Source organism: Rattus norvegicus, chromosome 5 (assembly GCF_036323735.1).
Source record: "Rattus norvegicus strain BN/NHsdMcwi chromosome 5, GRCr8, whole genome shotgun sequence".
In the NCBI taxonomy this organism is placed as follows: Eukaryota; Metazoa; Chordata; class Mammalia; order Rodentia; family Muridae; genus Rattus; species Rattus norvegicus.
Window position 1 is genome coordinate 62585033 of NC_086023.1, and position 25066 is coordinate 62610098.

General features: G+C 52.4%; 1 protein-coding gene and 1 long non-coding RNA gene across 5 annotated transcripts in view; one reads left to right on the forward strand and one right to left on the reverse strand.

Annotated features, from left to right (window-relative positions):
- Window positions 1-25066, reverse strand: part of Tln1 (talin 1) — a 29958-nt gene that overhangs the window by 1303 nt on the left and 3589 nt on the right. The window contains exons 1-55 of one of the 2 annotated variants that reach the window (XM_063287730.1): window positions 22652-22787; window positions 22360-22457; window positions 21792-21921; window positions 21542-21694; window positions 21212-21354; window positions 20996-21123; window positions 20266-20326; window positions 19440-19544; window positions 18977-19132; window positions 17394-17495; window positions 17170-17246; window positions 16157-16337; window positions 15895-16008; window positions 15682-15790; window positions 15353-15561; window positions 15118-15216; window positions 14679-14729; window positions 13989-14156; window positions 13522-13816; window positions 12821-12987; window positions 11954-12082; window positions 11683-11799; window positions 11484-11597; window positions 11160-11294; window positions 10903-11031; window positions 10632-10734; window positions 10319-10527; window positions 9863-9982; window positions 9508-9705; window positions 9249-9388; window positions 8998-9091; window positions 8825-8914; window positions 8592-8714; window positions 7618-7761; window positions 6921-7082; window positions 6580-6720; window positions 6310-6491; window positions 6003-6135; window positions 5606-5707; window positions 5358-5528; window positions 5123-5272; window positions 4917-5018; window positions 4718-4837; window positions 3670-3816; window positions 3386-3552; window positions 3113-3296; window positions 2898-3023; window positions 2683-2799; window positions 1752-1937; window positions 1562-1669; window positions 1087-1192; window positions 788-912; window positions 550-675; window positions 399-461; window positions 107-289 (exon numbers count right to left, since the gene is read on the reverse strand). In XM_063287730.1, the coding sequence (XP_063143800.1) occupies window positions 107-289; window positions 399-461; window positions 550-675; window positions 788-912; window positions 1087-1192; window positions 1562-1669; window positions 1752-1937; window positions 2683-2799; window positions 2898-3023; window positions 3113-3296; window positions 3386-3552; window positions 3670-3816; window positions 4718-4837; window positions 4917-5018; window positions 5123-5272; window positions 5358-5528; window positions 5606-5707; window positions 6003-6135; window positions 6310-6491; window positions 6580-6720; window positions 6921-7082; window positions 7618-7761; window positions 8592-8714; window positions 8825-8914; window positions 8998-9091; window positions 9249-9388; window positions 9508-9705; window positions 9863-9982; window positions 10319-10527; window positions 10632-10734; window positions 10903-11031; window positions 11160-11294; window positions 11484-11597; window positions 11683-11799; window positions 11954-12082; window positions 12821-12987; window positions 13522-13816; window positions 13989-14156; window positions 14679-14729; window positions 15118-15216; window positions 15353-15561; window positions 15682-15790; window positions 15895-16008; window positions 16157-16337; window positions 17170-17246; window positions 17394-17495; window positions 18977-19132; window positions 19440-19544; window positions 20266-20326; window positions 20996-21123; window positions 21212-21354; window positions 21542-21694; window positions 21792-21921; window positions 22360-22457; window positions 22652-22781 (7422 nt within the window). In that variant the 5' untranslated portion in view covers window positions 22782-22787. Of the gene's footprint in view, window positions 1-106; window positions 290-398; window positions 462-549; window positions 676-787; window positions 913-1086; window positions 1193-1561; window positions 1670-1751; window positions 1938-2682; window positions 2800-2897; window positions 3024-3112; window positions 3297-3385; window positions 3553-3669; window positions 3817-4717; window positions 4838-4916; window positions 5019-5122; window positions 5273-5357; window positions 5529-5605; window positions 5708-6002; window positions 6136-6309; window positions 6492-6579; window positions 6721-6920; window positions 7083-7617; window positions 7762-8591; window positions 8715-8824; window positions 8915-8997; window positions 9092-9248; window positions 9389-9507; window positions 9706-9862; window positions 9983-10318; window positions 10528-10631; window positions 10735-10902; window positions 11032-11159; window positions 11295-11483; window positions 11598-11682; window positions 11800-11953; window positions 12083-12820; window positions 12988-13521; window positions 13817-13988; window positions 14157-14678; window positions 14730-15117; window positions 15217-15352; window positions 15562-15681; window positions 15791-15894; window positions 16009-16156; window positions 16338-17169; window positions 17247-17393; window positions 17496-18976; window positions 19133-19439; window positions 19545-20265; window positions 20327-20995; window positions 21124-21211; window positions 21355-21541; window positions 21695-21791; window positions 21922-22359; window positions 22458-22651; window positions 22815-25066 lie in introns of those variants that run through there. The other variant, NM_001039025.2, reaches the window with a different exon arrangement.
- On the forward strand, window positions 177-24165 carry LOC134486933 (uncharacterized). 3 transcript variants are annotated; one of them, XR_010066513.1, is made up of 4 exons: window positions 177-311; window positions 9215-11321; window positions 23234-23352; window positions 24027-24165. It is a non-coding gene; the product is annotated as an uncharacterized LOC134486933 (long non-coding RNA). The 3 variants fall into 3 exon arrangements; XR_010066511.1 differs by having other exon boundaries at window positions 9215-23352; XR_010066512.1 differs by having other exon boundaries at window positions 23234-24054.

Genomic DNA, 25066 nt, shown 5'->3' on the forward strand with positions numbered 1-25066 from the left:
TGGTTCTTTTTTTCAGAGCTGGGGACCGAACCCAGGGCCTTGCGCTTCCTAGGCAAGCGCTCTGCCACTGAGCCAAATCCCCAATCCCGGGTCATCACTTTCTTACCTGAAGCCTCTTCATTGCCTCTGAGTCCTGATCTGCTTTGACCTTGCAAGCGACCAGGAGCTGGGCTGTGGAGGCAGCTACTTGCTTGGCTGAAGAAATGAGTTTCTCCTGGCTAGCATGGCCCTGGACAGCTGCATTGGCTGCTTCACACAGATTGTTGGTGGCCGCAGCCACCATACGGGCCTAGTGGGGACAAAGAGTTAAGGTAAGAATATGCCTCCCGCTTTGGTCCATTCTACTCCAGCCTCTGGGTCTACCCAACTCAGAAAGACACAGTCGGTGTTACACTCACAGCGGAAATGAGGCCCTGCGACCACTGCCCATCGTCCAGTGCATTGGCTGGAATGGCGCCCACCTGCAGGAGGAAGAAGTGAGTTCCCTTAGCCTAGGCCGTCCTTACTTCAGAGCGCCTTGTCCTGTTCTTCTGGCGCTAAGGTACTGACCTTTCCCTGAGCCACCAGCTCCCTCTGGGCTGCTGAGGCCGCCTTTACTAGTGCACTGGTGGCTGCGGCGATGGACTTGGCAGCTTCCAGGATTTGCTCCTCAAAGTTCAAGGACTCATCTGCCTCCTGTAGGGAGAAGGTTACAGAGCGGTGGGGAGTGGGGGAGGCAGAGAGAAAAGGGACAAAGGTGGAGACCTCTCGGCCCTGTGACAGGTGAAAGGGAGGGAGCAGCCCTGACCTTGGGCTTGGCCCGGGGCTTCAGTTGCTCTAGCTTTTTGGCCGCAGCCTCAATGGCAGCTGCGGCTCCCAGAAGCTCGTTCTCGGCAATAACAGTAGGGTCCTCGGGGTCCACCCACTCTGTTCCTGTGGGAAGGAGACAGGAGAGGAGGCTGAGGCAGGGCAGGGAGGTGGGGGCACTGGGGAGTTGGTTTAGCCTCACCTCACCCATGAGGACTGGAGACACAGGCTAGCTCACAGCCAACCAGGAAGCAGAGACCGTACCCTGACAAGAATTTGTCTTCCCTCGCTGTCTCTTACCTTTCATGGCTTCAGCAGCTTGGATAAGCTCAGTCACCGAGCCAGCAACTCGCTTTGAGTGTCCTGTCAGCTGCTGCTTTAGTTCTGGGTTTGGCTTCTGGAGGGTCTGTGTGGGGACAGAGCTCATGACACAGAGTGTCAGGTCTAGGTTTCACACTCATCTGTCAAACAGGGCAGCCCATGCTCCCGACCCCAGTCGCTAGAGCACAGCACCGCACGCCCTTTCCACTTCAGCCTGTTCAGGCACACACGGTGCACCATGCGCCACACAGTGAAGGGTGGTGTGCCACTCACCGGCTGACAAGCAAAAGCAGTGATGAGAAGGTGAAGGTAGAGAGGGGAGGCCAGGGGAAAGAAGACAAGAGAAGAGGAAGAGGTAAGTGGGAGGAGTGAAGACCGTCACAACAGTGGGGTCCCACAGACAGTTTGAAGTGAGAGTGGCTGGGTTGGGGTATGAGGAGCAGCGCCTCCTTACCAGCAGCACGTGGTCCAGCAGCTCCAGGTAGCCATTGGCACACTCCCGGCCAAAGTGTAGGGCTCGAAGCCGCACATCAGGTGCCACTTCTGGGTGGAAAGCTGCTTCCTGTCCACAGAGTGCAGATTAGCCTTAGAGCTTCAGGCCCCCGAACCCCTTGGTCTCACCACCTCACCAGCAGCGTTTCTACCTTGCAAGCCCGAAGCATGTCTGCAATAGCACGTCGGCTCAGATTGGCTGTGGCAATGACATCTTCCTGCCGACAGGAATTGCCAGCAGCAACAGCTTTGGCTGTTGCCATAGTAATACCCTTGGTCATTCGGATGAAATCTTCAGGGGTGGAGGTCTTGGCAGGGGGCTCTGGGGAACAGAAGACCTGTTGGAAAAAAAGAAAGACTATACAGTGTCCAAGATGGGAAGGCAACACAGCCAGGGTCTAATTTCCACATCCATGTGTTCAAAAAGCATTTTTCCTTTTCTTTTTTCTTTTCTCATATATTACATCTTAACAGAAGTTTCCTCTCCCTCCTCTCCTCCCTGTCCCTCCCCTACACTTCCCCCTCCTCCAGATCTGGAGGGCGGGCCTCCCAGGGATATCAACCAAATTCAAATTCGGCATATCAAGTTATAGCAAGACTAGGCACATATTCTCACAGTGAGGCTGGATGAGGTGACCCAGTAGAAGGAAAAGGGTCTCCCAAAACAGGCCAAAGAGCCAAGGCAGCCCCCACTTCCCAACTGTTAGGAATCCCAAAAGATCAGTAAGCTACACAACCAGAGCATGTACACAGAGGAACTAGGTCAGACTGGTTCAACCTGTGAGCCCCGAGGGGTCCTGGTTAGTTGATTCTGTGAGATGCAAACAGCTTTTCTAGAGTAGGCACTGTGGGTCAAGTCCCTGCAGATATTCCTATATCAAAGCTCATAGAGAGCAGTGCTGGTCACGGTTCTGACTGGAGAGAGACTGTTGAAATTTAAGTAGTGCCTTTTGGCCGGGATGCAGCGCAGCAGAGACATGACGGGATCATGTGGGAAGTACAGTATTAAGCAAGCAGAGTGCTGAGGAATGCAGGAGAGGCCCAACTCACAGTCTATCACCCAGTGCCCCGGGCTGTGCTCACCGCCAGTTCCTGACGTATGTGCTCTGTGGTTGCCTCTAGGGCCCGGGTGCCTTTGGTGGCCTCATCTTCCACAGCCTTCACAGTCTTGAGCAACGATGTCACATTAGTCACCATCACCTGAGGGCAGCAGAGAGTGGGGAGGAGACCATGTTTTAGAAGCAGGAGGAAGTGCGCTAACCATCCCTCCTCCTGCTGTTGCTCCTACTGCTTCCAACCTTAGCAGAGTTCTTGAGCTGCCACACTGCAGGGTCATCCCCAACTTTGCCCGCTGCAGCCTTCGTTGCACTGATGAGGTCTCCCAGGGCCTTGGCTACGTCCTTTACTGCATTGATCAGCACCACCTGTGAGGGAGAGGTTACTCTGCTTTGTGAGGGGGGAAGGGCAACAGGAAGTGAGGCTTAGGGCAGAATTAGAGATGTTAGGTAGATACCTGAGTTTCGGGGTCCTCAGCTCCTAGGCTGGCTGCACCAAGCTTGACTACATCAGCGAGGCGGGTAATGGTGGCCACTGAGGACTGGGCAGCTTGTGCCAACTTCTCCTGGCTCCCAGCTGCATTTTGTACCAGGACCTTGGTGTCCTCCACAAGAACCTTTGCTGTCTTTAAGATACCCTCCCTGGGGAGGCCCCACCAGTCAGCTTTCCTCAGAGTCCCAACCTTCCAGCCCATGCCAACCTGCCTCCCTCTGGGCACTTCCCTCCTCACCGGTGGTCTGCAAAAGTTTCGGCACCCTCACGGTTAAGTGTGCCAGCAGTAGCAAACATGATGGTGGTGTCAAGGTCAGCAATGATACCAGACACAGCACTGGCTGCTGTGATGCAGGCCTGGGTACCACGATTCCCAGCCTGGAGTGCAGCCAGAACATGGGAGACCTGTAGGCAAAGGGAAAGGGAAAGTCAAAGCTGCCTATGCTTGAGAGAACAAGGAAACAGGCTGGAGAGGTACACGGAGATGGGAAAGCCACGCCGCCCCAGGAGATCAGTAGTCACCTTCTCTGATACTCTGCGGGCGCACTCTATGAGCTCCTTCTTGGTGTAGACATCACTGGGGCTACACTGCAAGGCGCCTGCCTTGGTGACCAGAGCAGAACAGCCATGGCCCAGCTCCTGTACTCGGTGCTTGATATGCGCACCTATCTGTGAATAGCAGAGGGGACATTGATCATTTTATAAGAGTGCTCAGGAGCCTCCAATGCACCTAGAGGAACCACTGAGGATGCTTAAAAACCTAGAGCAGTGGGATGGATAAACACTTGTGTGAGCCTGGCCACCGGAGTTTGGTTCCTGGAACTCACAGTGGAAGGAGAGAACTGACTTCCCAGTTGTCCCCTGACCTCTACACGTGCATTATGACATGTGCACAGCTGCACTCACACACACACTGCAAACACACACACTAATAATGATAAACAAACACAGCTTAAAAAGAACCATGTCCCACAGACTAAGGGAGCTCTATGAAAAGTCCCCACACAGTCTTTTCTGGTTTCATATCCAAGCAGGAGTCACCTCCTACACATTCAATAGTGAGAAGGCACCATGTGGTAAGGACTGTGCTAAGCACCGTGGGGAGGAGGGAGACGCACTTGTGTTTGGGTATTTGAACCAGAGCCTGTTTGGGTTTACGGAGGGTTTGGGGATTAGGCATGTCCTACTTAGATCCAGTCACTCACTTTCTTGGGAGGAGAGCCAAGAGCTTAAGCAAGGACAAGCTGTGTGGATTTGCCACACAGAAGCACCAGGAGACTCTCGGCCCAGCAGCGGTACCATAGGTCTTACTAGGGTTGACAGAGGCTGGAGAAGCAGAACCCAGAAGCCTCTGGATCCTGAGCTGTCCCTTTCACCCTGTGACTGAAGGCTTGAATCCTTTATGTCTACACACAGCCTGCTTGCCCTTTATGGAGCAGCCTTGATGGTGTGCTGCCTTCTGTCTGACTAGCTAGAGTAAGGGAGTGTGGGACACCCCTGAGGCTGCCATGGGAAGAAGCACCATGAACTGCAATCTCCTGAGAGAAGGCAGTGTGGCCGCCATGGTTACCTCCTCATTCTCAGCAGCCACAGCTGCAGGCTTGGCTTGTGAGGCCAGTCGGCCATAGTCACTGGTCAGCTGGTTGGCAAGAGGGCCCAGCTCTTCAGGGCTGGTGTTCGACTTGGTTACCTAGTGATAAGGAAAAAAGTGAAGTTCTGACCAAGCTCAGCTCTCCCAAGGCAATTAGTCCCTTCTGTCCCAAACTTACCATTTCTTGAACAGTGACAGCTATGGCCTTGGCTGTCCTCACCATGGTTGTCTGATAATCTACGAACGAACCTTCTGGTTCACCCATAGGTCCTTCATCTAGCTGAGGGAGGAGGATGAAGCAGAGAAAGACTGTCACAGTCACTGCTTCTGTACCCAGAATCCCTCTGGTAAGCCTGTGTGTCCCCAGGTACCCAAGGCTCTAACCTGGTTGATAGCCTGGGTGATGGAGTCCACCATGCCACCAACGACCCCTGCAGCACTAGCTGCTTCGTTGAGGGTTGTTGTCAGGTCTTCTACAGCTTCTGTCATCATCTGCACAGCTTCCTCCAGGGCTTCCTGGGTGTGTGCTGCTTGCTATGGGGACAAGAGGAAGAGAGCCTGTAGCTCCTGCTTTTCCAGATTGTGCTAAAGCCTTCCCCACTCCCAGCCCCCGTCCTACCTTAGGGTTACCACCGGCCTCCTTGGCAGTGTATAGCAACTGCAAGGCAGACTCTGCCAATGTTTTCGTCTGGTCCAGAAGTGCCATCTGCTGTGGGTGGCTCAGGGTCTTAGATGCAGCACCCACTGCGGCCAGGGTGAGTGGCTCAAAGTACTGGGCCATTTGGGACACCTGAAACAAGAAACTGGGTTTAGCATCATGTACTCTTAACCTATGCCCTTAGACTCCTCACATGACTCCTTACATACCTTGTGTCCCAGCTGGGAGGCTTCAGCTCGAGCAGCACTGGCCAGTGGCTCAATGAGATGGGAAATTTCCTGCACTGCAGTGAGCATCTGGGTGTGCAGAGCCTGGAGAGGAAGCAGACATCGGTTTTGAGTGTAACTGTAACAGTGCCCATTCTTCCTTCCAACTGTTTGCATATGTGATGGTAGTGGGGACAGAACCGGGAGCTCTGGATGTGCTTCACACACTATCATTGAGTTATAACCTAGCCGCAAGCTTCCTTCCGTATCTAACTCCTTACCTGGCCCCAGAAGATTCCGGCCCTCGGATGTCTTTGTCAAGATATCTCTGAACTCCTTCTCCCCCTACATACCCTTCCCTGAACCTGAAATCTCTACTCTTGAATACATTTCTCCTCACCTCTTGGGAGATTCCTTCACGGGGAGCCAGCTGTTGGCTGACAGCAGCAAGAGAAGCCTGGTCCAGGTCCCGCAAGCAGCTGTTCAGAGCTGCAATGGCTGTCTCACACTCCAACTGTCCCGGGGCTTTGTCTCTGCAGACACATCACAGGTTCCACATAAACACTACCTCTTTACAAGCTGCTATTTATCCCCCCTCCCCCCCCCAATCTGCAGTAAATGTTCTCTGACAGTGCGCCATCTCATTCCAACTCAGTCATTTGCCACGGTTTTGTCCCTAGCCACGCATGCTTTCTAACCCTTAGTACCTCATGCTTGTAATAAGTTTCTTGATGGAATCTGAGACAGTCCGAGAGTGGCCAGCTAGCACCGACCAACGTGGAGGATCCCGTGGATTGACTGCTAATGCCCGAGCTGTCTGGATGAGCCCTCCAGCACTCTCTAACATTGTCTTAGCAGAGATTACAATGGGCTCCATGGCAGCTCGGCCCTGAGGAGAGAGGTGGGACAGAGGTGGGTCTCATGACTTAAGCTTCCAAAGATGAAGTGGGTCAGGAGTTTCTGTCCCAGTGCCTTACCTCAGGGCTGATCTGGGCAGGAACGCTAGAGAACTCAGGGTTGGATGCAAAGGCACTCAGGTTATCCACAGCTTCCAGCAGAGGGGCTGTGGCCGCTCGGCACTGGGCCCGGTTCTCTTCTGTGAAGGCCCCATCTAGTGCCTGGAAGCCAACAGGGAGCCTTAGGACTAAGTAAGCAGGCGCACAAGTGAACCCAGGCTACCCACAAGGGCTCAAAGGACTGAAGAATCTGGATAGGCAAGGATAAGAGAATCTTGAAAAAGACCCCAGAAAATGAGTAGGAGATTCAGGCAGAGAAGGTGGCATGGGTCAGGGAACCTGAAAATTCAAACACTCGAAACCTTGATGGTCTTGACAAGATTGGCTGTACTGTTGGCCACCTCCTTGGCTGACTGTACAAACTGGCGCTTGGCAGTGGGATTGGCAGTCCGAGCGGAAGCCAGGCGACAGCTGTTACACAGGGCAGAAGTGTGCTTGGCCACAATAGTGGCTGCAGACAACACCTGAGGAGACAGAGGTGGAAGCGCTGTGACAAGAGCTGGAGGGAGGAATGCAAACCTAAGGGAGCCATGTCAGAGGTGGGAGACAAAGGATGGACCCTTCGGAGGTTGGTATAGGAAGCAAAGTGGATGTGTGGAGAAAAAAGTGCTCAAAGATGAACTGGGGGGTTGAGGATTTGGCTCAGTGGTAGAGCACTTGCCTAGCAAGCGCAAGGCCCTGGGTTCGGTCCCCAGCTCCGAAAAAAAGAAAAGGAAAAAAAAAAGATGAACTGGACATGAGATGGGAGAAGCGGACAACAGATAGATCCATTAATGGAGGGAAATCAAAATGGGACAAGTGGGAGAAGGGGCTCAGGCATCTCTAGAGAAGATGTTTCCTCAGTGTTATGCAGAAGTACATCAAGACTCAGAAACAAGCACTGTGTGGAAGGTGAGGGATGTGTCCCGGCCTCCTCCTCCCTCACAGGTGCTTCTGATCCCTCTTTCCTCTTGAAGTCCTTTCTCAGCCTTGCCCATGGTACCTGTCCTCTTGCATTACCTGGGCCTGGGTACAGCCAGGCTCCCCCAGACTCTGACAGGCCATCTGAATTGCCTGGTTTGCGCGGGCAAACTGTGTGGGTTCCACCAGTCCTTGCTGTCCAGCTTGGCTATTGGGGTCAGAGACACCAACCAGATATGCTGCCTGGGGAGAAGTGAACAGTGGTGGAGGGATGGGGTTAGAGAACAGACTTCTCTTTCTCTTCTGTGCGGAGAGAAGCAGTTATAAGAAACCACAGTTAACCTGCCTAAAACAAACTTTCCTCTTGTTAAACCGACCCAAACTTTTCAGAAAATTAAAAGGCAAATAGGCTGGGTATGGTGGCGCTTTCCCATAATCCCATGCCGAGGAGACAAAGGGGATGGTGAGTTTGCCAGGAGTAGTAAGTCCCCATCTCAAACAAACAATTTTTATTGAGGTTCATTAGAAGTATGTGTGTTTATGGATCACAGAATGAACAAAACAAAGTACAGAGAGGGAGAGGGAGGGAGGGAGGGAGGGAGAGAGAGAGAGAGAGAGAGAGAGAGAGAGAGAGAGAGAGAGCGTGCACGCGCATATGCACGCAGTGCTCAGTTGAACTCTAGCTCAATCCTCAGCAGTGTTAATAAAAGTCTCACAGCTGGTCAGTGTGATCAAAACAGAGTCCCAGCAACCTGGGCTTCCGATAGCTTCTGATGACCATGCCCCAGGAGGGAGAGCACCCCCCCACAGGAGGGAGACCGCCCTCCTACAGGAAGGAGAGCACCCCCCCACAGGAGGGAGGCCGCCCTCCTACAGGAAGGAGAGCACCCCCCACAGGAGAGAGACCACCTTCCTACAGGAAGGAGAGCACCCCCCACAGGAGGGAGACCGCCCTCCCACAGGAAGGAGACCCTGATCCATCTCACACTAGCTTCTTGATTGACAGCCGTGAAAGGGAGAAGCAGCACGCATGGGAAACAAGAGCTGCTCTCTGGTACACCTTAGGACATTACCTGTGCGGCTGCCTCAGTGAAGCCGCAGAGAGCCTTGGAGGCTGTGGCAATGGCATCTCCAAACTCTGGCAGATTTCCATTCTTGGCATTCTGGGAGATGCCAGTCATGGCTTCACCTAGGACCTAAGGAAGAGTGGGTATCAGGAGGTTCTGATCATGTCTACTGAGCAGAAATGTACCAGTGTTAAGTCACCTTCCCTCCCTGCCTCTCTGGAGCTCCCTGGCCCACTAACCTTAGAGTTCTCCATGACACTGTCCAAGCAACCGAAGTAGGACATGTCGTTGATGGGCTGCACTGGGTTCTCCAGGAGCTCTCGGACCGTCTGTGCAGGGAGAGCAACATGACATTCAACTGACCCTCCCTCAGCCCCGGCTCCTCCGCCCCAGCTCCCATGCGAAGGCTCACCTCTAGCTGCCGAAGTGCGTTGTCACACTCCTTCTGGCCAGGGGCTTGCTGGGTGCACATGGTGATGAGCTGGTTGATGCTGTCTGTCACTGCCCTGATTGGGAAGGGGAGTGTGGAACTGAGTCCTAGGTGCATGGGGTTGTATATATTTCTCTTTTGTTTTACTACTGCTAAGCTGGGGGTGTCTCATGAAATATCTCCTCTGGCCGTCTCATAGGTCCCCAGAGCTGAGATTCCCAGGTCCAGCTTACCGGGCAGCTGCAGCCAGCTGACTCTTGAGGTTGGGAGCAGCAGGGTCTGTGGACAAGGCCTTAGCAGCCAGAAGAAGTTTGCTCGAAGACATGGATATGCCCTTCAAGTTGGACACCACCTGGGCTCGGTCCTCCTGGCTCTGTTGAAGGGAAGGCATACATTATTCTGTTCTACTAGACTAGAGATGAAGGAACTAGGAGCAGACCCAGATTCTGAACACCCTACTTTGCTCTCAACTAGACCCTCTGCCCTTCGTACCGGGGCCTGTCCAGCCATCTCCACACCAGCTTCCAGGAAGGTGCTGAAGTCCTGTCCGAATCGACCTGAGGCCCGAGCCAGGTCCTGTGGGGTTCCTCGGGAGGCCTGCACCAGCTCTGTGGCCGCCTGATTTAACCCAGCAGCAGCTTCATTCAGTCGGCTCTGTGCTTCCTGAAACGTCCCGGTGCTTGGAGGAAGCTGCAGGGTCCGAGGGGAAGTCAGACAGATGAGTGGGGATGATGGGAAGAGAGTTTAGGAAGGGAAGGCAGGCTAGGGAGGATGGCGCAAAGCCTGGGCTTGTAAGAAGCTACAGACGGCAGGGTCAAAGGACAGGTCATGAGACAGACAGTCCTACCGAGTCACTCAGGAGTCGCTTGCTGGCATCTCCAACAGCTCTTAGGGCGTTATCCACATCTCTCTGGCCAGGCAGGCAGCTGACACAGCGGTTCAGGGCCTGCGTCACTGCTTTAGCCACCTGAGGTGGGAAAGAAACAGGGTTGCCAAAGGGAGTGATTTGGGAGAGCCCCTTTTACTCTGGGACATAGGAGTTAACCAGAGGTCCTGGCACTAAAACAGGCAGAAAGGAACTTCTGTAGCTGAACAAACTGAGGCTAGGGTCACAGACAATAATCACACATCCCAAAATACCCACAAACATCCCAAACCCACTGCTCAGCCAGGTTTGTGCCTCAGGCTAACAGATGCTTCTGTGAGCTGGACTGAAAACACGTGCAGTAGAAGAGCGTGCGCCCTGTTGGGCAGGCCTTGTGAAGAGACCTAAGCAAGGGGTGGGCCCCTTCCCAACACTGACCTGGGCAAGCCTTTGCTGGCTCTCCGGGTCCCCTGGATGGCCGGATGCTTTCTTTGCCTCCTCAATGAGGCTGCTGGCCTTGTCCAGAGCGTCACTGGCTGTGTCAAGCACAATGGCCTGCACTGCAGGATCTGTTGTCAGTGCAGCTACACCCCGTGCAGCCTGGGCAAGTGACCTTAGTCCACCTGCTACATCCCGAGCTGCAATACCTGGGCACACAGAGAAAGGTTTGCTCTATCAGCCTCTTCCCCACAAGTTCCCCGTCTCCAGGCGGCATCCCTCGTCCCATTCCCAGCCCTGGATACCTACACACCTGCATAGTTCTCGTTGCCCTGGGCAATCTCCCCCAGCAGCTTGGCGATGGCAGAGCTCACCGCTTTGGTGCTGTTGCCAAGATCTTGGGTACACTTCTCCATCTGCAGATAAGGGGATGAAGGCTCAGGTGGAGGAGGGGAAGGAAGAGGGGGGAGGGCACCTGAGAAGGTCCTTGGGGAAGGAAGGCTGGCAGTTGCATGAAGGCTCTACAGCGGGGCTGAGCAGACTCTGTGGGTAAGCGAGGGCATGCATGAAGGCCGAATCCTCACCGTCTCCCCGGGTAACGGTTTAAGTTTGCCCTCGCGAGCGGCTGCTTTTATCTCCTGCAGGTCCTTCTCTAGATTCTGTACGACGCTCAGTGCGGAGTCCATCTCCAAAGGTCCACATGCCTCCTGAGCCTGTGGCGGTGAGCAGCACAGGGAGGCTGTATTCCTGGGCCGCAGATTAGGCTACTCTACGACTTCTCCCCATCCCAGCCGTCTATGTGCTGCGCCTTATGTTCCACAGCTAGAAATGGCTGCCCTACCTTCTGGGCAGCAGTGCGGAGCTCGGCCAGGGCAGTGCCTAGGTTCTTTGCACACTGACTCAGCTGCATCGCTGAAGCCTGGTCCTGAATTGTTGGCACTGAGGCCTTTGCTGCTGCCACCATCTTCCCACCTGGCTGTTGGAGAACACATATGCAAATGAGGTATGTCACCCTCCCTCTAGCCTTTGAATATACATTGGTCAGGATGTAGTAAGCACTCTGTCGGGTTTGGTCTTGGCTAATAGCAGATATTCAGGTTGTGGGGAATGTAAGGTTAGGGAAACATAGGAGGGAGGCTCTGGTCTTAGGAGTGGAGTGTCTTGCCTGCAGGAAGCTCTGGCTGGCAGCAATGAGGGCGAGCTGAGCACTAGGGCTGTCAGGTTGAGCTTGGCTTCCTCGGACACCCTGCACCAGCAATGGAATCTGCTCTGCCACAGCCTGAAGGACAGAAGGTCATGAATACCTCCTTCTGGAACCCCTCTTCTCACCCCTCCCCACTCCCACATACCTCTTGGAGACTTACCTTACAGCTCTGTACCAGTAGTGGCTGGGGGCCTGCAGAGGCCTTGGGGGCAGAGGCTGCATGCTGTGCTGCAGCGATGGTCTGTGTAGCAGAGGCTGCAGCTTGTTTGGCTGCATGCTGGGAAGACAGAGTAATCAGAAGGCCAGGCACTCCCAGGCCCTGGCCTACCAGGCCCTCAGTGTACCCTAAGGAAACACTGGCTTGACCCATCCATCCCTGGCACCCCTCCCTCTGTCTCCATGCCGGCCCCTGCCCAGATCACCAGCCTTACCTCCAGACGCTGCACCAACTTCTTCTTGATGGCATTCTGTGCAGCTGCATTGGTGGCCATGCGGAGCCCCTCAGCCGCTTCACGTAGTCGCTGCTGCTGCTCCTCACTGTCGGGGTGGGCGGCTGCTCCCTGAGAGGAGACACAACCATTATCCATCATTATTTTGATTTCAAAACGCACTCTTTTCTGACTTCTCTAAATCCAGTTTAAAGCTAATCTGTTTTCCTGGTCTAATTTCGAATTACCTTCACTGAGGCTTTAACTGCCGAGAGCTGAAAACTGTTTCAGAAAGGACATGTTGTTGGAAGTCCCGGGGTACTTAATTCCCACTAGGATGTGAATCTTTCAGTGGAACTCTTGCCTGTCCTACAGAATCTTCAGAATTCTGTACTAACCAGTGTGAGCAGGAGGGCCTGGGAAGGGGAAGAAGACTCTCTGGAGAAGGGACCTCGGGGGACCTTGGTGATGCCTTCTGATGGTCTTTATACCTAGTGTGTCAATGTCTAATGTGACCTGACTCTGTATGGCTACTGGAGACCCTTGGACCAAAAGGCTATCCGCCTTCACAGGGGACCAAGAGCAGATACAAGCAGATGTGGTAGCAACACAAGGGAAGTGGGAACAGCAGAACTTCAACATGAAAGAAAAACAGAATGTGGACCCTTATGGTCAGAGTCCACCGGAGTCACAGGGCTAGATGCCTGGCTGGTGGCCCAGCTGCGGGCTGGGAGCCAGGACCTTCCTTGGGAGTTGTTTCCTTATCTAGTCTCTTCTACTTCCCACTCTCCTTGGTCAGCCCATCAGACAAGGTCCTCGCTACTTCCCTTCAGGGTCCAGTTTAGGGTCTGTACAGAAAACTATTCCTACCTTGGCCGCCTCCACCATCTTGGCGGTGGCATCAGCAAGGATCTTGGCAGCACTCAGGAGCTTCCTAGAGTTCTCCAGATCACTCTCCCCCTCAGCATCGGCCTTGATAGCATTGACCAGGTCTGAGGTGGCTTGGGCCAGGATGCGGGCCTGTCGCACCATCTCCCCTGGAACACAGGATAGCCTCAATAAGAAAGCCAGAGATACTGAAAGAGACAGACGATGTAGTCTGGGCTTTCAGGGACAGAGAAGAGATGGGCAAAGGTCTCAAACGATTTCCTGAGAGGAAGGGCAGTTTCCAGCTAGTATTTCTAGTACATGTCTTGAGAGGATGAGGCAGTCTTCTTTGAATGATTTGAGGTAGGTGAAGTGGAGAAGCTACTGTCCCTCCTTTTCTTCCTTGTTTTCAAGCCTAGTGAGCTCTCAACCATGCAACGTGCCACCTACTGCTGGGCATAACCTGGTATCTTTTTGTAAATACTCTAAGGAAGATAGCACAAGTCTTGTGCTTCTTTCTGCTTTACCAATGGGAAGTGGAGGCTCTCCATTCAACAATGAGCCTAGAGATACACAGCTAGAGTAACTAAAGGCCACTGTGCTGATCCTCAGAGGCTGGGTGGCCAGGTCTGTAAGGTAAATGTCCAGTGGTCTTGGGGTACCCACCCTGGGACTTTTGTCTTCCTGGAGGTGAGTACTCTTACCAGCATCACCCATGGAGCTGAAGATATTTTCAGTGACAGTGAGGATGGTATCAGTGGCTTGGTCGTATCGACCAGCAGGCCCAGCCCCTGTGGCATGGGCCTTCACATGCTGCAGCAGCTCATTGAGGGCCTGGGTGACAGCTGTGGCTGCTGCTCCTACCCCTCGCAACAGTTGTCCGTCTTCTGTAGCTGCTTGGGAGGCAGACACACAGCCCTCCACAGCCTTGGCCACCAGTCGTCCCGCCTCTACCAGCTGTTCCTGGCAGACAGGTGAGCTGATCGTAGGAGCTACCACCTGTGGGAAAAGGATTTCAGATGTGCAGGTAAGAGAAGGAGGCTGTGAGATAGGTCTTTGTGGTTTTCACAGTAGTCACTGGGATGGGGGTGAGGCCTTAGAGTCAGAGATAAAACGAGCAGTTTGTATGCATATTATCCAGAGGCAAAGGACACGGCAAATCTGGGCTCACCTTGGTGCAGGCCACTAGTTGGGAAGTGGACAGGGCACACTGTGTAGCTGCAGCAATAACTTGGGTCTGAAGCCCTGAATCCTCTGTGCGCTGGGCCACACTCTTGGCCTTGAGGACCAGGGCGGCTGCAGCACTAGCCACTGCCTTTGCTAGCTGCATCAGAATATCCTGGGAGAGAAAGCAGCCAGTCAGGTCTGAGACTGAGCCTGCGGTCATGGACACTTCTCATTGGCTTAAGCTGCTTCATTATTCCCATTGACTCCAATCAGAGGACAGTATATGCACAAGCAGTTAGAACCTCTCCCAAGCCCCTCTACCTTGAGCACCCAGAAGGAGAGACACTCACCGAGAACAAACCCTCACCAATAGAAACAGAATCTATACCAAAGGGAGAGATGCATGAGGCGGATACACTCGGACAGTGACGGGGAAGGAGGAATAGGTGGTTCAATGAGGGGGGTGCTTCATGTCTCCATGCTGCTCAATCTCAGTGTGCAAGGAGTCATCTGCAGTTTTTGGAGCAAGACCCTGTCCTACCCTATCTGATCTCTTTTCTTCAATCCTGTCAGTCTAGGCCTCCCCAACTCCCATCATGTCTGCTCCCCTAGGGGGTTGAGGAAGAGGCATGGAAGCGAGTGTATGCGGCTCAGAGAGGACCAAGCTGGGAAGGCCCAGGCCAGAGACCGTTACCGTAGGGGAATCGGGGGGAGATGGAGCCCCAGCCCCTCTGGGTACAAACATCTGTATGGGAAATTCAGGGTGAAAAGTCAGCTGAGGCAACTTGCCTAGGGTAGGGGAAAGGAAGGGGGCAGCTAGAGGGACATCACCTTCAATGTGGCGAGGGTGTCTTGAGAGAGCTTAAAGCTGGGGCCATGACTATGTACAGGGAAGTCGGGGCTAAGGACATCATCGATAAGTGCCAAATTGAACCAGGAGATTATATCTGTATTTAGGAGTTCTGAATTCTTACACCCGAGAGAACAGGCGCTTTCAGTACTGTATCTGGAAGCATGATCGGGCTGGTCTGGATGGGTTACCTCACAGAAAAAGGGGCTAAGTAAGGTCTAGATTTCGGATCAGAGATCACCTCCTAGGAGTGGGGGCTCTGGGAGCTGGGTTTATCACCAACCTGGAAGTGGGGGTCAGTGTCACTCTCCCCAATTTGCTGCAACAGCTCCCCACTGGCCTGGCCCACGTTCCCAGCCGCCTGCAGCAGGTTCTGACGGGGCTGTGGAGAATGGACACCTGTCAGAAGCTGCGTGACGCTGGCCATGTGCCCACAGGTCTCACTAGCTCCTGGGCAGCACTTCCTTCTTGGGGTGGAACCCTGTGTCCACCCTCACCACAGCCCTGTGGCCTCTGACCTCAGCACTGGCGGGCTGAGCGCTGCGAAGCAGTTCTGACACTGCCCCTGCAAGGCCCTTTGCTGCTTGCAGAAGGGGCCGGCCATTGCCACCTTCATCCTCCAGCAGGGCAGCCAACAACTTCACTCCACGGGACATCTCCGTCAGGTTGGAAGAGATGGTGGTGACTGCACAGCCCACTGCGGTATAGTCTGTCTCTGCAGGGTCTCCTAAAGACAGAGAGCAGAGGAAGACGCTGAGATGGAATGGGGAGGCACCATTGCAACTAGAGGTGGACACACCCACAACCTGCCACAGCGCGTCACGGCAGTCACACATTCGCAGCCTACCTGCTGTCAGGTTTACCACGGAGGCAGTGCCAGCTGTGATGGCATCTACCTGGGAGTGGATCTCATGCTTTGATTCATCCATCTTGTTCTTACGCCAAGCTTTGGAGGCCTGAGGGAAAAGGCAGACCCTTAGGCCTATTCTGGTTTAATCCCCCCTCTCCTCCTTACAGTCCCAGCTGGAACCACTTGGCTTCTTCTCTACCGCATACTCACAGCATCCTGGCCCAGAGGGGGCAGAGCATCAAAGTCATCAAGAGCAGCTTGGGCGGCCTGCACAGCCTGCATGCTGGAGTTAATGGTTCCAGTGAGCGCCTGCTGGGCTGAAGTCTAAAAGACAGAGAAGAGGAAGAGACAGAATGGGGCATCCAAGAAAGCAAAGATCAAGTAAAGGTTGGGGGAGGAGTATAAGGGCTGCTTACTCGTGACACTTAGGATAGGGACCTGTGTGCCATGACACAGGTGGGAGCGTTCTTACCAAAGGTGGCATGTGTCCGCGGTGCATCTGGCCACTGGTAACCTGCTGCTGGGCAGGCGGCATGCTCCCCACTTGGAAATTCTCAGGGCCAGAGGCTCCAGAGCGCATGATGGCTGGTAGGGCCACAGAGCCATGCTCTGCTTTCCCCACTCGGTTGTATTGCTGCTGAAGGACTGTTGACCTGGGGACATGATGAGCAGTTACAATGCCTCTGCAGTGTAGGATCTAGGGCAGGGCTTCTCAACCTTCCTAATTCTACCACCCTTTAATACAGCTCCTCATGCTGTGGTTACCATACCAAAACCATATCCCCAACCATAACCCCAATACCCAACCATAAAATTATTACATTGCTAGTTCCTAACTGAAATATTACTACAAACTGTTATACTGTAATATTATTAATTGAAATACTGCAATAAATTGAAATGTCTTTTACATTTGATATGCAGGTTATAGGATATGTGACTCCCCCTAAAGGGGTCAGGACCCACAGGTTGGGAACAGTTGATCTAGGGATTAATGAACTCTTGTTAATAAAGCCTGAGCCGGGGCTGGGGATTTAGCTCAGTGGTAGAACGCTTACCTAGGAAGCGCAAGGCCCTGGGTTCGGTCCCCAGCTCCGAAAAAAAGAACCAAAAAAAAAATAAAATAAAATAAAGCCTGAGCCAAGGGAAGAACCATGTGCTGGAGCAATGGCTCAGCAGTTAACAGGACCTGCTGGGTTGGGGATTTAGTTCAGTGGTAAGGCCCTGGGTTCGGTACCCAGCTCCGAAAAAAAGAAAAGAGGAAAACAAAAAAAAAAAAAAACAGGACCTGCTGTTCTTGCAAGGACCAGAACCCACATCAGACAGCTTACAACCACTGTTCCAGGACACAGGGACTCCAGTTCCAAGGGACCCAACACCTGTTCTGGCCTGCAAGCACCTAAGTGTGCCCAAACTGTTCAAAGGATGTAGTCAAGCCGTACTTTCCCTACTCAAGGAACGACATCAGCCCAACTCCCTTCCTACTTTTTGGGAGAAACTGAGTCCTCCAACATAGTAGACTCTTCATCTCCCTCCAGCCCAAAATGGTCCTTGCTTTTTTTCTGTAAGAAGGAAAAAGGAAGAAGAGTTGAGGCCATTAAATAAGAGGCAGTCAGCCATTTTCTAGAACTTGGGTCCTGTTTGTAGAGGACTGGCTCAGGGAGCAGAGGGCCTGAGAATGCTCTGTCAGGCTGGGTGGAGGCACTCACCTTCTTAAGGATGATGTCGATGTAGCCAGCAATGAGCTGTGCAATCTGCTCCCCTTCAGTCGTCTGTACTGAGTAGTAGCCATCCTGGTAGTCTCCAAAGTCCTACAGTGACAAGGTGGGGACTGAGCAGCATGGAAATGGGGAGGAGGAAAGGTGCCACGTGCACTTGATATAGACACTGTCTGTGCCGCCGACCCTGTAGGAACCCGGCCCATCATCCTTCAACCATTAGATTGATTTATTTATATATGTGAGTACACTGTAGCTGTCTTCAGACACACCAGAAGAGGGCATCTGATCCCATTACAGATGGCTGTGAGCCACCATGTGGTTGCTGGGAATTGAACTCAGGACCTCTGGGAGAGCAGTCAGTGCTCTTAACCTCTGGACCACCTCTCCAGCCCCACCATTGGTTTATCTCCCTCTTGAGGGGATATTTTGCGCGGGCAGTGGCCTTTCTGCTACAGTTTCATACACATGTCATTTAGACTCTTCACTCCTCCCCAGAGGATACAATTGGGAAAACATCAGCGAGTTTATTAAATCACCGTCCTTGAAGACTGGCAAAAACATCCAAAGTAGAAAACAGCATCGATCATTTCTATTTTCATTATGTGGTACTCTATCAAATTGGTATCAGTTTTAATTCATAACCTCAGAACTAGAAAACCGGAGGGAAAGAACAACTGTAAACAGCTGGTGCTGAAGAAGGGAGGCTTGTCTTTCTATTAGCTTGTCCTTACACGTCATGAAACCTCAGCTTGCTGGCTACAGCTATGTTCTGTCAACTTCCTTTTATTTGCCTTTTTGACACTGGCTGGTCTGATCCTCACTATTTAGTCCAGCCTAGTCTCAAATGCACAGCAAACCCCTTTGCCTTGGAGTGCTAAGTGCTGGGGTTATACACATAACCACGCCCAACTTGCTTTTCTTCTCTTTCCCTTTTTTAAAAAATAGTTTTACGTATGTTGTGGTACTAGGGACTGAAGTCCCTTTACATATGCTAGGCAAGTGCTTTATCACTGAGGACACAACCCCTGTGGTAGTTTGAATGAGATACCTCCCCGTCCTCACCCCTCCCCCAGTCTCAGGCATTTGATCAGTTGGCTGTACTGTTTAGGGAAGATGAGAAGGCAGGTCCTTGCTGGATAAAGTATGCCATAGGGGGCAGGCTTTCCCCAGTTTGCTCTCTGCTTCCTACCTGCAGTTTAAAATGGGCGTCCTCAGTTCTTCCTGCCTCTATGCCTGCCTGCTGCCCCACCTCCCACACTGTGATGGTGATGGGCTCTCAACCCACTATGATCATAAACCCTCCTCTGTAAGCTGCCATAGTCATGTTGTTTTATCATAGCAATAGAAGGTAACTCTCCAAGCTCTGCTGAATTTAAAGAGTGCATCGGTCACCTAGCCATCAACACACTTCATTCTCTAAGAGCTTCTCCACCTCCTCTAACCTCCACGTCCCACAACTCTGTTCTGGAGTCATATTCAACGCACTCTGCCCTAAAGGAGGGGGAAAGACCTTTGTACTTGCGCTTCTTGAACAACCCCAAGGCCTTTCCCACTGGAATCCTAGCACCCACCAAAGTGAAGCTCTTGGGAGAGGCAGCCCAGCGTTTGATGTTGGTGAGGCTCCATTCCTGGATCACCTCCTTGGTCTTCTCATCCACACGCATCACACATTCCTTGGTGATGCCCAACAGCCTGGGCACTAGTTTATTCTTCCCCTTCATCTTTTCCTGTGAGACAGAGGTTGGAATTGGTGTTATAGGTTAAAGGTCAAATGTGATCAGCTCTAGACCACAAGGGGATGCTGCCGTGGCCAGGAGGGCTAAGCTACTGTGTTCACAGGCAGGCTCAGGACAAGGGACAGAGGCATAGCCTAGGGAAAGGAGGGAGTGACAGCAATGGAGGAGTGACAAGAGACAAGATGTACATGGTCAGAGGACGTCACGATGGGAAAGAATGAAGCCAAGTCAAGGAGTTCAGGGAGACAGGAAAGGGAAGAATGACATAAGGCAGGCAGGAAGAAGGGTCAGAACTCACCTTCACTAGGAAGAAGGAGACACCGTAAGTCTTGAGGGAACGGGCCAGCTTCACATAGCGTACCTTGGCCTCAATTTCACTCATCTGCCCACAATTTTTGTGCGCCTTCAAGTAGGAAAGGGGGAAAAGTTAGCCGTATGGGGCTAATGTCACAATGCAGGAGACAAGCTAGGATGTTAACTGTAATGGCAGAGGATTATGGGCACACAGAAGGGTTTAGGAAGGCACGAGATGAGGAGATGCAACGTGGGCTGGCTAAGGAGCAGAAGCAACAATGTAAGAAATGCGGTTAAGGAACTTGCAGACGGTCTGCAGACGGTACTAGAGAGTTAAGGAGTAGGAGAGTCCAGGATCATCAGAGCTCAAAGGAGAAGGCCTTTGGGGCTGAGTATTCAGTCGGGTAAGACTTTACATTCACAGTAGTTTCAGGTGAAATAGCTCAGTGATGCTCCTATCCGGCTTCCACAGAGAAAACGCAAGGAAAATACCAGGCTGAGCCAAGCATGGTAACTCATATTCACAATCCCAATTCTCAGGGGGCTGACGTAAGAGGATTGCTGTGCACTAGAGGCCAGCCTGGGCCTCAAAGTGAGACCCAGTCTCAAACAAAAAGCAAAACCCAAAATGGAAATTCCCCAGCAAAATTGCTGATGAGCTGGGACTAAAATCCACATCTTCTGCTTTCTTTGCATAAGACAGGTAGGAGAACAGCTCGGAGGGTAGAAGCGAGGTGAGCAGAGATGGAGAAGGTAGGGTCCACTTAGCCAGGAGAGTCAAGCAGCCAAGCTCCCAGGTCATCCCAGACACTTTCCCCTACCCCATTCACCTGAAAGATCTTACGCTCTCCCTTCTGCTTCACATACTCCTTGGGCAGGAAGTCCTTCAGGCTACACCAGAAAAGGGAGGGTCAGCATGGAGTGGATAGCATCAGGGGCATGTGGGCCATGAACTGTGGGCCTAGAGGTTTGAGGAAATGTCTAGGACAGTATCATCTCTGAGAAAGACTGAGGAGACTGGTCTGCACTGGCTTCTGCAAGACTGGGGACTCAACATGAGCTCCTGAGTGAACTGTGCTTTCTGTGGGAAGGGAACTGAGGAAACTTAAATTGAAGGCTTAGTTTTCTGAGAAAGAGGGAGCCAAGAAGAGAGAAAGCTCCCTACAAGGATGACCATGCACTTAGGAAACTAAGAAAGTCTCATTAAAGTCTTTGGATCCTGAGAAATACCAGTGAATGTGATTTGGGGACCCTTTTAATTTAATGTTTCCTGCAAGGAAAATGTCCTATTTTACTTTGGCTGATAGAACAAATTCCCAGAGAATCTAAAACAAACAAAAGCCAGTTCCGGGGGAAAGGGCAGAGACACTGAACATTCCCACTTTGATGGGGTCAGTGAGGAGACAAAGGACGGTGGTGGCTGAGAGGGTGATGATCTGCGGGTGTCAACCCTCAGACCTTGAAAGAGGAAATCAGGGAAGAAGGCTTGGGGTGCAGACAGGTCATTGGGTCACAGTGGTAAGGGAGTCTCAAGCCATAACATGGACGTGGCTCACTTACTCAAGGAAGCCAGCCTTGTGCTTCTGTTCATTGTGAGGTCCAAACTGGATCTGGCATTGGAAGCCTGCAAACTCACAGGCCTTGTCAAAGGAGACAGGGTGGGAGCCGTTCAGGATGTCATCTCGTGCCTGGAGATCATAGAATGCCAGTGTATGGGCAGGGATTTCCCTGTTAACTCTGCCCAACCCCACCTCACCAGCCAACTCTTCTCCACACCTGCACATAAAGAAGGTTCAGCTGTACAGGGTCGCGGGAGTCCACATTCTGGTCTGAGTAGAAGAACTTTCTCCGCAGCAGCAACGTCTCATGCTCTTCCACTCCCTGTTCCCTCAGTGTCCGCCCATGGTCCAGCCAGTTCACTGGAACACAGAGCATAGGACCCTTTGCACCAACCCCACATAGTCCCTTGTTGCCCAGTGCCTGAGTTTTTACTTCTTCAGTGCCGGCCTTTCCTCATAGAAGTGTAAGTTGCATGACTCAGGGTAAATAGGAAATAAATGGCTGCCCTTCCTCTCCCTACATTTCCCAGGACGCGTCTCTGCTTACACTCATCGTCTGTGTGCAACTTCTGCTTTAGTTTCTCCATCTTCTTTTCATCTCGCAACAGGGTCTTGTCTTTTCTTAGGGTCCCTGTCCCCTCATCCTTCTTTTCTTCCATCAGCTCTCGAACCAGTGAATATTCGTCATGGTTGGTGATACCTAGGGAAAAGGGAAGGTTTGGTTAACTCCCCAACCATAGGTCTTTTGACAGAGTGGGAACCTCCTGGCCCAGGCTGTCACTACCAAGACCCCTTACCAATTCGGGCACAGATAGTCATGAGCATGTCTGTGACAGTCTTGGAGTCATCCACCATGATAGTCTTCACAGTTCCATCTAACATCCGGATCTTCAGGGGTCTCTGTTTTTTTCTGTACTCCATGGTGTCCTGTTGGGGCAGGGAGAGGTGGTCAGGGCCTATTTAAACTGGTTCTCTTTCCCCAGCCAAGGAGAAGGAAAGGAAAGTAAATTACTAAGTGGAAGACTACTCCAAAAGGAGGCCATTTTGACTGCCTGTGTCAGAAAGCCACATGTGCTGGCCCGGTATGTGAAAAGCCCAGGGTTCAGGGAAGGAGCTGGTATGTGAAAAGCCCAGGGTTCAGGGAAGGAGCTGGTATGTGAAAAGCCCAGGGTTCAGGGAAGGAGCTGGTATGTGAAAAGCCCAGGGTTCAGGGAAGGAGCTGGTATGTGAAAAGCCCAGGGTTCAGGGAAGGAGCTGGTTTGAGGAAGGAAGAGAGAGGAGGAGCAGACACAACATGGGTGCTGGGAACAAGTGAGACAGCAGGTAGAGAGCACGTGGGTGGCCAATGATGATGGAGTTACTCACCCCATTTCGGAGCATGTAGTAGTCCAGAGCTTTCCCAGCCTCGAGCCAGATACCTTTTTTGGGGTCATCATCTGACAGAAATAGCCCAAAGTCGCTGGCTAAAAGAGATGGTAGATCACCTTAGACTTACAAAAACTTCACTGTGGCCAAACAGCCAGACCTCTCTCTCCCATGATCTTGGAGCACAGGTCTGAGGGGTGAGGAACTTAGAACACAATGGGGACACTGCTCAAGACCAAGAGAGTAAGGGATGAAGGATTCCTGCCCCCACCACCTCAGTAGTCAGACTCACGAGGGCCAGCCAGGGCCTCTGGGATCCGCTCACGAATCATGCGGCAGGCATCGTACACCATGGTAGACGGCTCAAACTGCATCGTCTTCACCACGTTCCCAATGCTGATCCTCAGCGAAAGCGCAACCATGGTGGCAGCTTCTGCTCTTCGGCCTGGCGATACCTGGCCAGCAGCACCAGAGCATTAGAACACACCCTCAGTGGAGTGACTCAGAGTCCCAGAGAGACTTTTAAGGGAATCACCATGACAGAAAACAATAGTAAGTTCTTTTGTCCTATGAATTTCAAAAGGTGAAGACCACTTAAGACATCCCAGAGAGAAGCTGGTCGGTCTCTATAGAGACAATAGCAGGCCTGAGATGCAGTGTCAGCTGAGGACACTGTCCTGCCTGCACCACTGGAATTCGTGCCTCTCTGGTTCCAAGTGCCTTCCTCGGCCTCTTGTTTCTGTTCACGTCTTTCCCCAACCCGCCTCTGCCTTGTCTTTTCCTTTTCCAGGGTCAGTTTTTTCCTTTTCCCTGCCCTGGGATTTCAGGGATTTCAGAGCGCGACGCTGACCTCATGTGGCCTTCCCTCTTACAGGTTCGCCTTCTTCTTGGCAAAGTGCAGCATCCCGGGGGCTCCTGAGTCCTGCAAACTTCCTGTGGCAGCATGCCAGGGAGACCTACTTGTATCCCTGCTTTCTTCCAACCTGAATCACGGTACAATTATGACTCTCTGTCCAGAGACCTCGGAAATGACCTAGTCAATACTTCTTGGAGAGGAGAAAGTTTCAGGGCCAACAGCCCAGACACTGAGACTCAAGCCTTACCGCAGTCTCTTGTACTCTTCTCCATCACACTGTCACCATCTTAACTAGGAACCCAGGTGATGCTTTCAGCGCAGCTCAGTGTTTGCAAGGCCAAATTCCCTCTACCTTTCAGCACCATGAGCAGCAGGTGGCACGCAGCCCCAAGATGACAGGTCTGCCCTGATGCTTGACCCAGTGTGCAATGGGACTAGGTGCCTCTTAACTAAAAAAGGAGGGAATGTGGCCTCCCCACTCCTCACCTGACAAACGGCTAGTCCAAGGGGGAAAGCAGGACTAAGGGAAAGACTAGGAAGCAGGCAGGTACCACAATACAGAATCAGGTACATTAGGAGGGGCGGGGCAGAGGAAAAAGACACTAGGAAAGGTGGAGTGGGAGAGTTGACAGCCTTAAGAGAAACCAGATCCAGATGTAGGAAACACCAGGGTCACTGACTAGGAGGACATTCCTGACCACATACACAGTTCAGGATTACAAAGAAAAGCAGCATAGCCTGCACTCCATCTTTACCCCAATGAAAGCACCTCCCAACCTCCTCAGCCTCTCTGCCCTCTCCTTGCTCCTAGGGGAACCTTTCCAGCAGTGGGACAGACCTGGCTGTGGAGAGTGAGGGCTGGTCAGAGAAGCAGAGTCCAAGGAACCAGAGCAGGACTGAAGGACTTCAGCCTAAGCTGAAAGTGCATGTGTGCCCCTCCGCCCCCATTTCCTCCGGACATATGGATACCCACTTCTTCCTCTGGTAAGGTCCCGATAAGAGAGTTGAGTCATGCCTGTCCTCCTCCAGGCTGAGTAGCTATCTATACAACTAATTGAGTGTGAAGGAAGTCAAGGAATTGGACATTGAGTTGGGACCAGCAGTGGCAAAGAACAAGAACCCTGGGACTAGGAGTAGAAAGTACCTGCTTCCTGTCTGGATCTGAGAGCCCTGATCCCTCTCTATCATGTTTTATCAAGAGCAACAACACCCTCCTCATGTCCCCCTTCCCAGAGACTCCTCCCCTCAATACATTCCTCAGATGCATTCCAGACGCGTTGGGCAATTGGAGGGGGGTGTGGAGGACAGGAGGTCAAATCCCAGCAAGGAATGGAATGCAAGTATACTAGGGCTAAGGAATTTTGGGGTACATGGAGAATATCACTAGTGTAGGTACCTACAAGGGGTTCTACAGAAAGATAGGGAGTTACAGGGGACAAAGGGAGAGAGAAAGCTGAAGACAGAGTCAGAATGTAAGAGGGTTGGGGGAATAACACTCAGTCTGTTACCAAATTTGGCCTCTGAGTCCTCAACCGCCGGGAGGGGAGGGGAGGGGGGAGGAGCTTGTGGGTGAGACTGACATATCCGGCCCCAGGCTGCTGGAGGCTCATTTTGGGCTGGACCGGGCAGCTGAAGGGCTGGGTCTGACTTCCTTCAACACAGGGTCTGTGTTCATATCCACACATGCATTCTCATTCTCGCCAAGGCCCCTCAGCTTATACACAGGACTGACTCCTTCCCACAAACTGCCTGTGCAGTCTACACGGATCTTGTCTGGTTTCACAGCCCCTACAAAGATCTATCTTTTTGTAGGTAGCACATGCACACACAGTTTCCCCACCAGTGCACCAG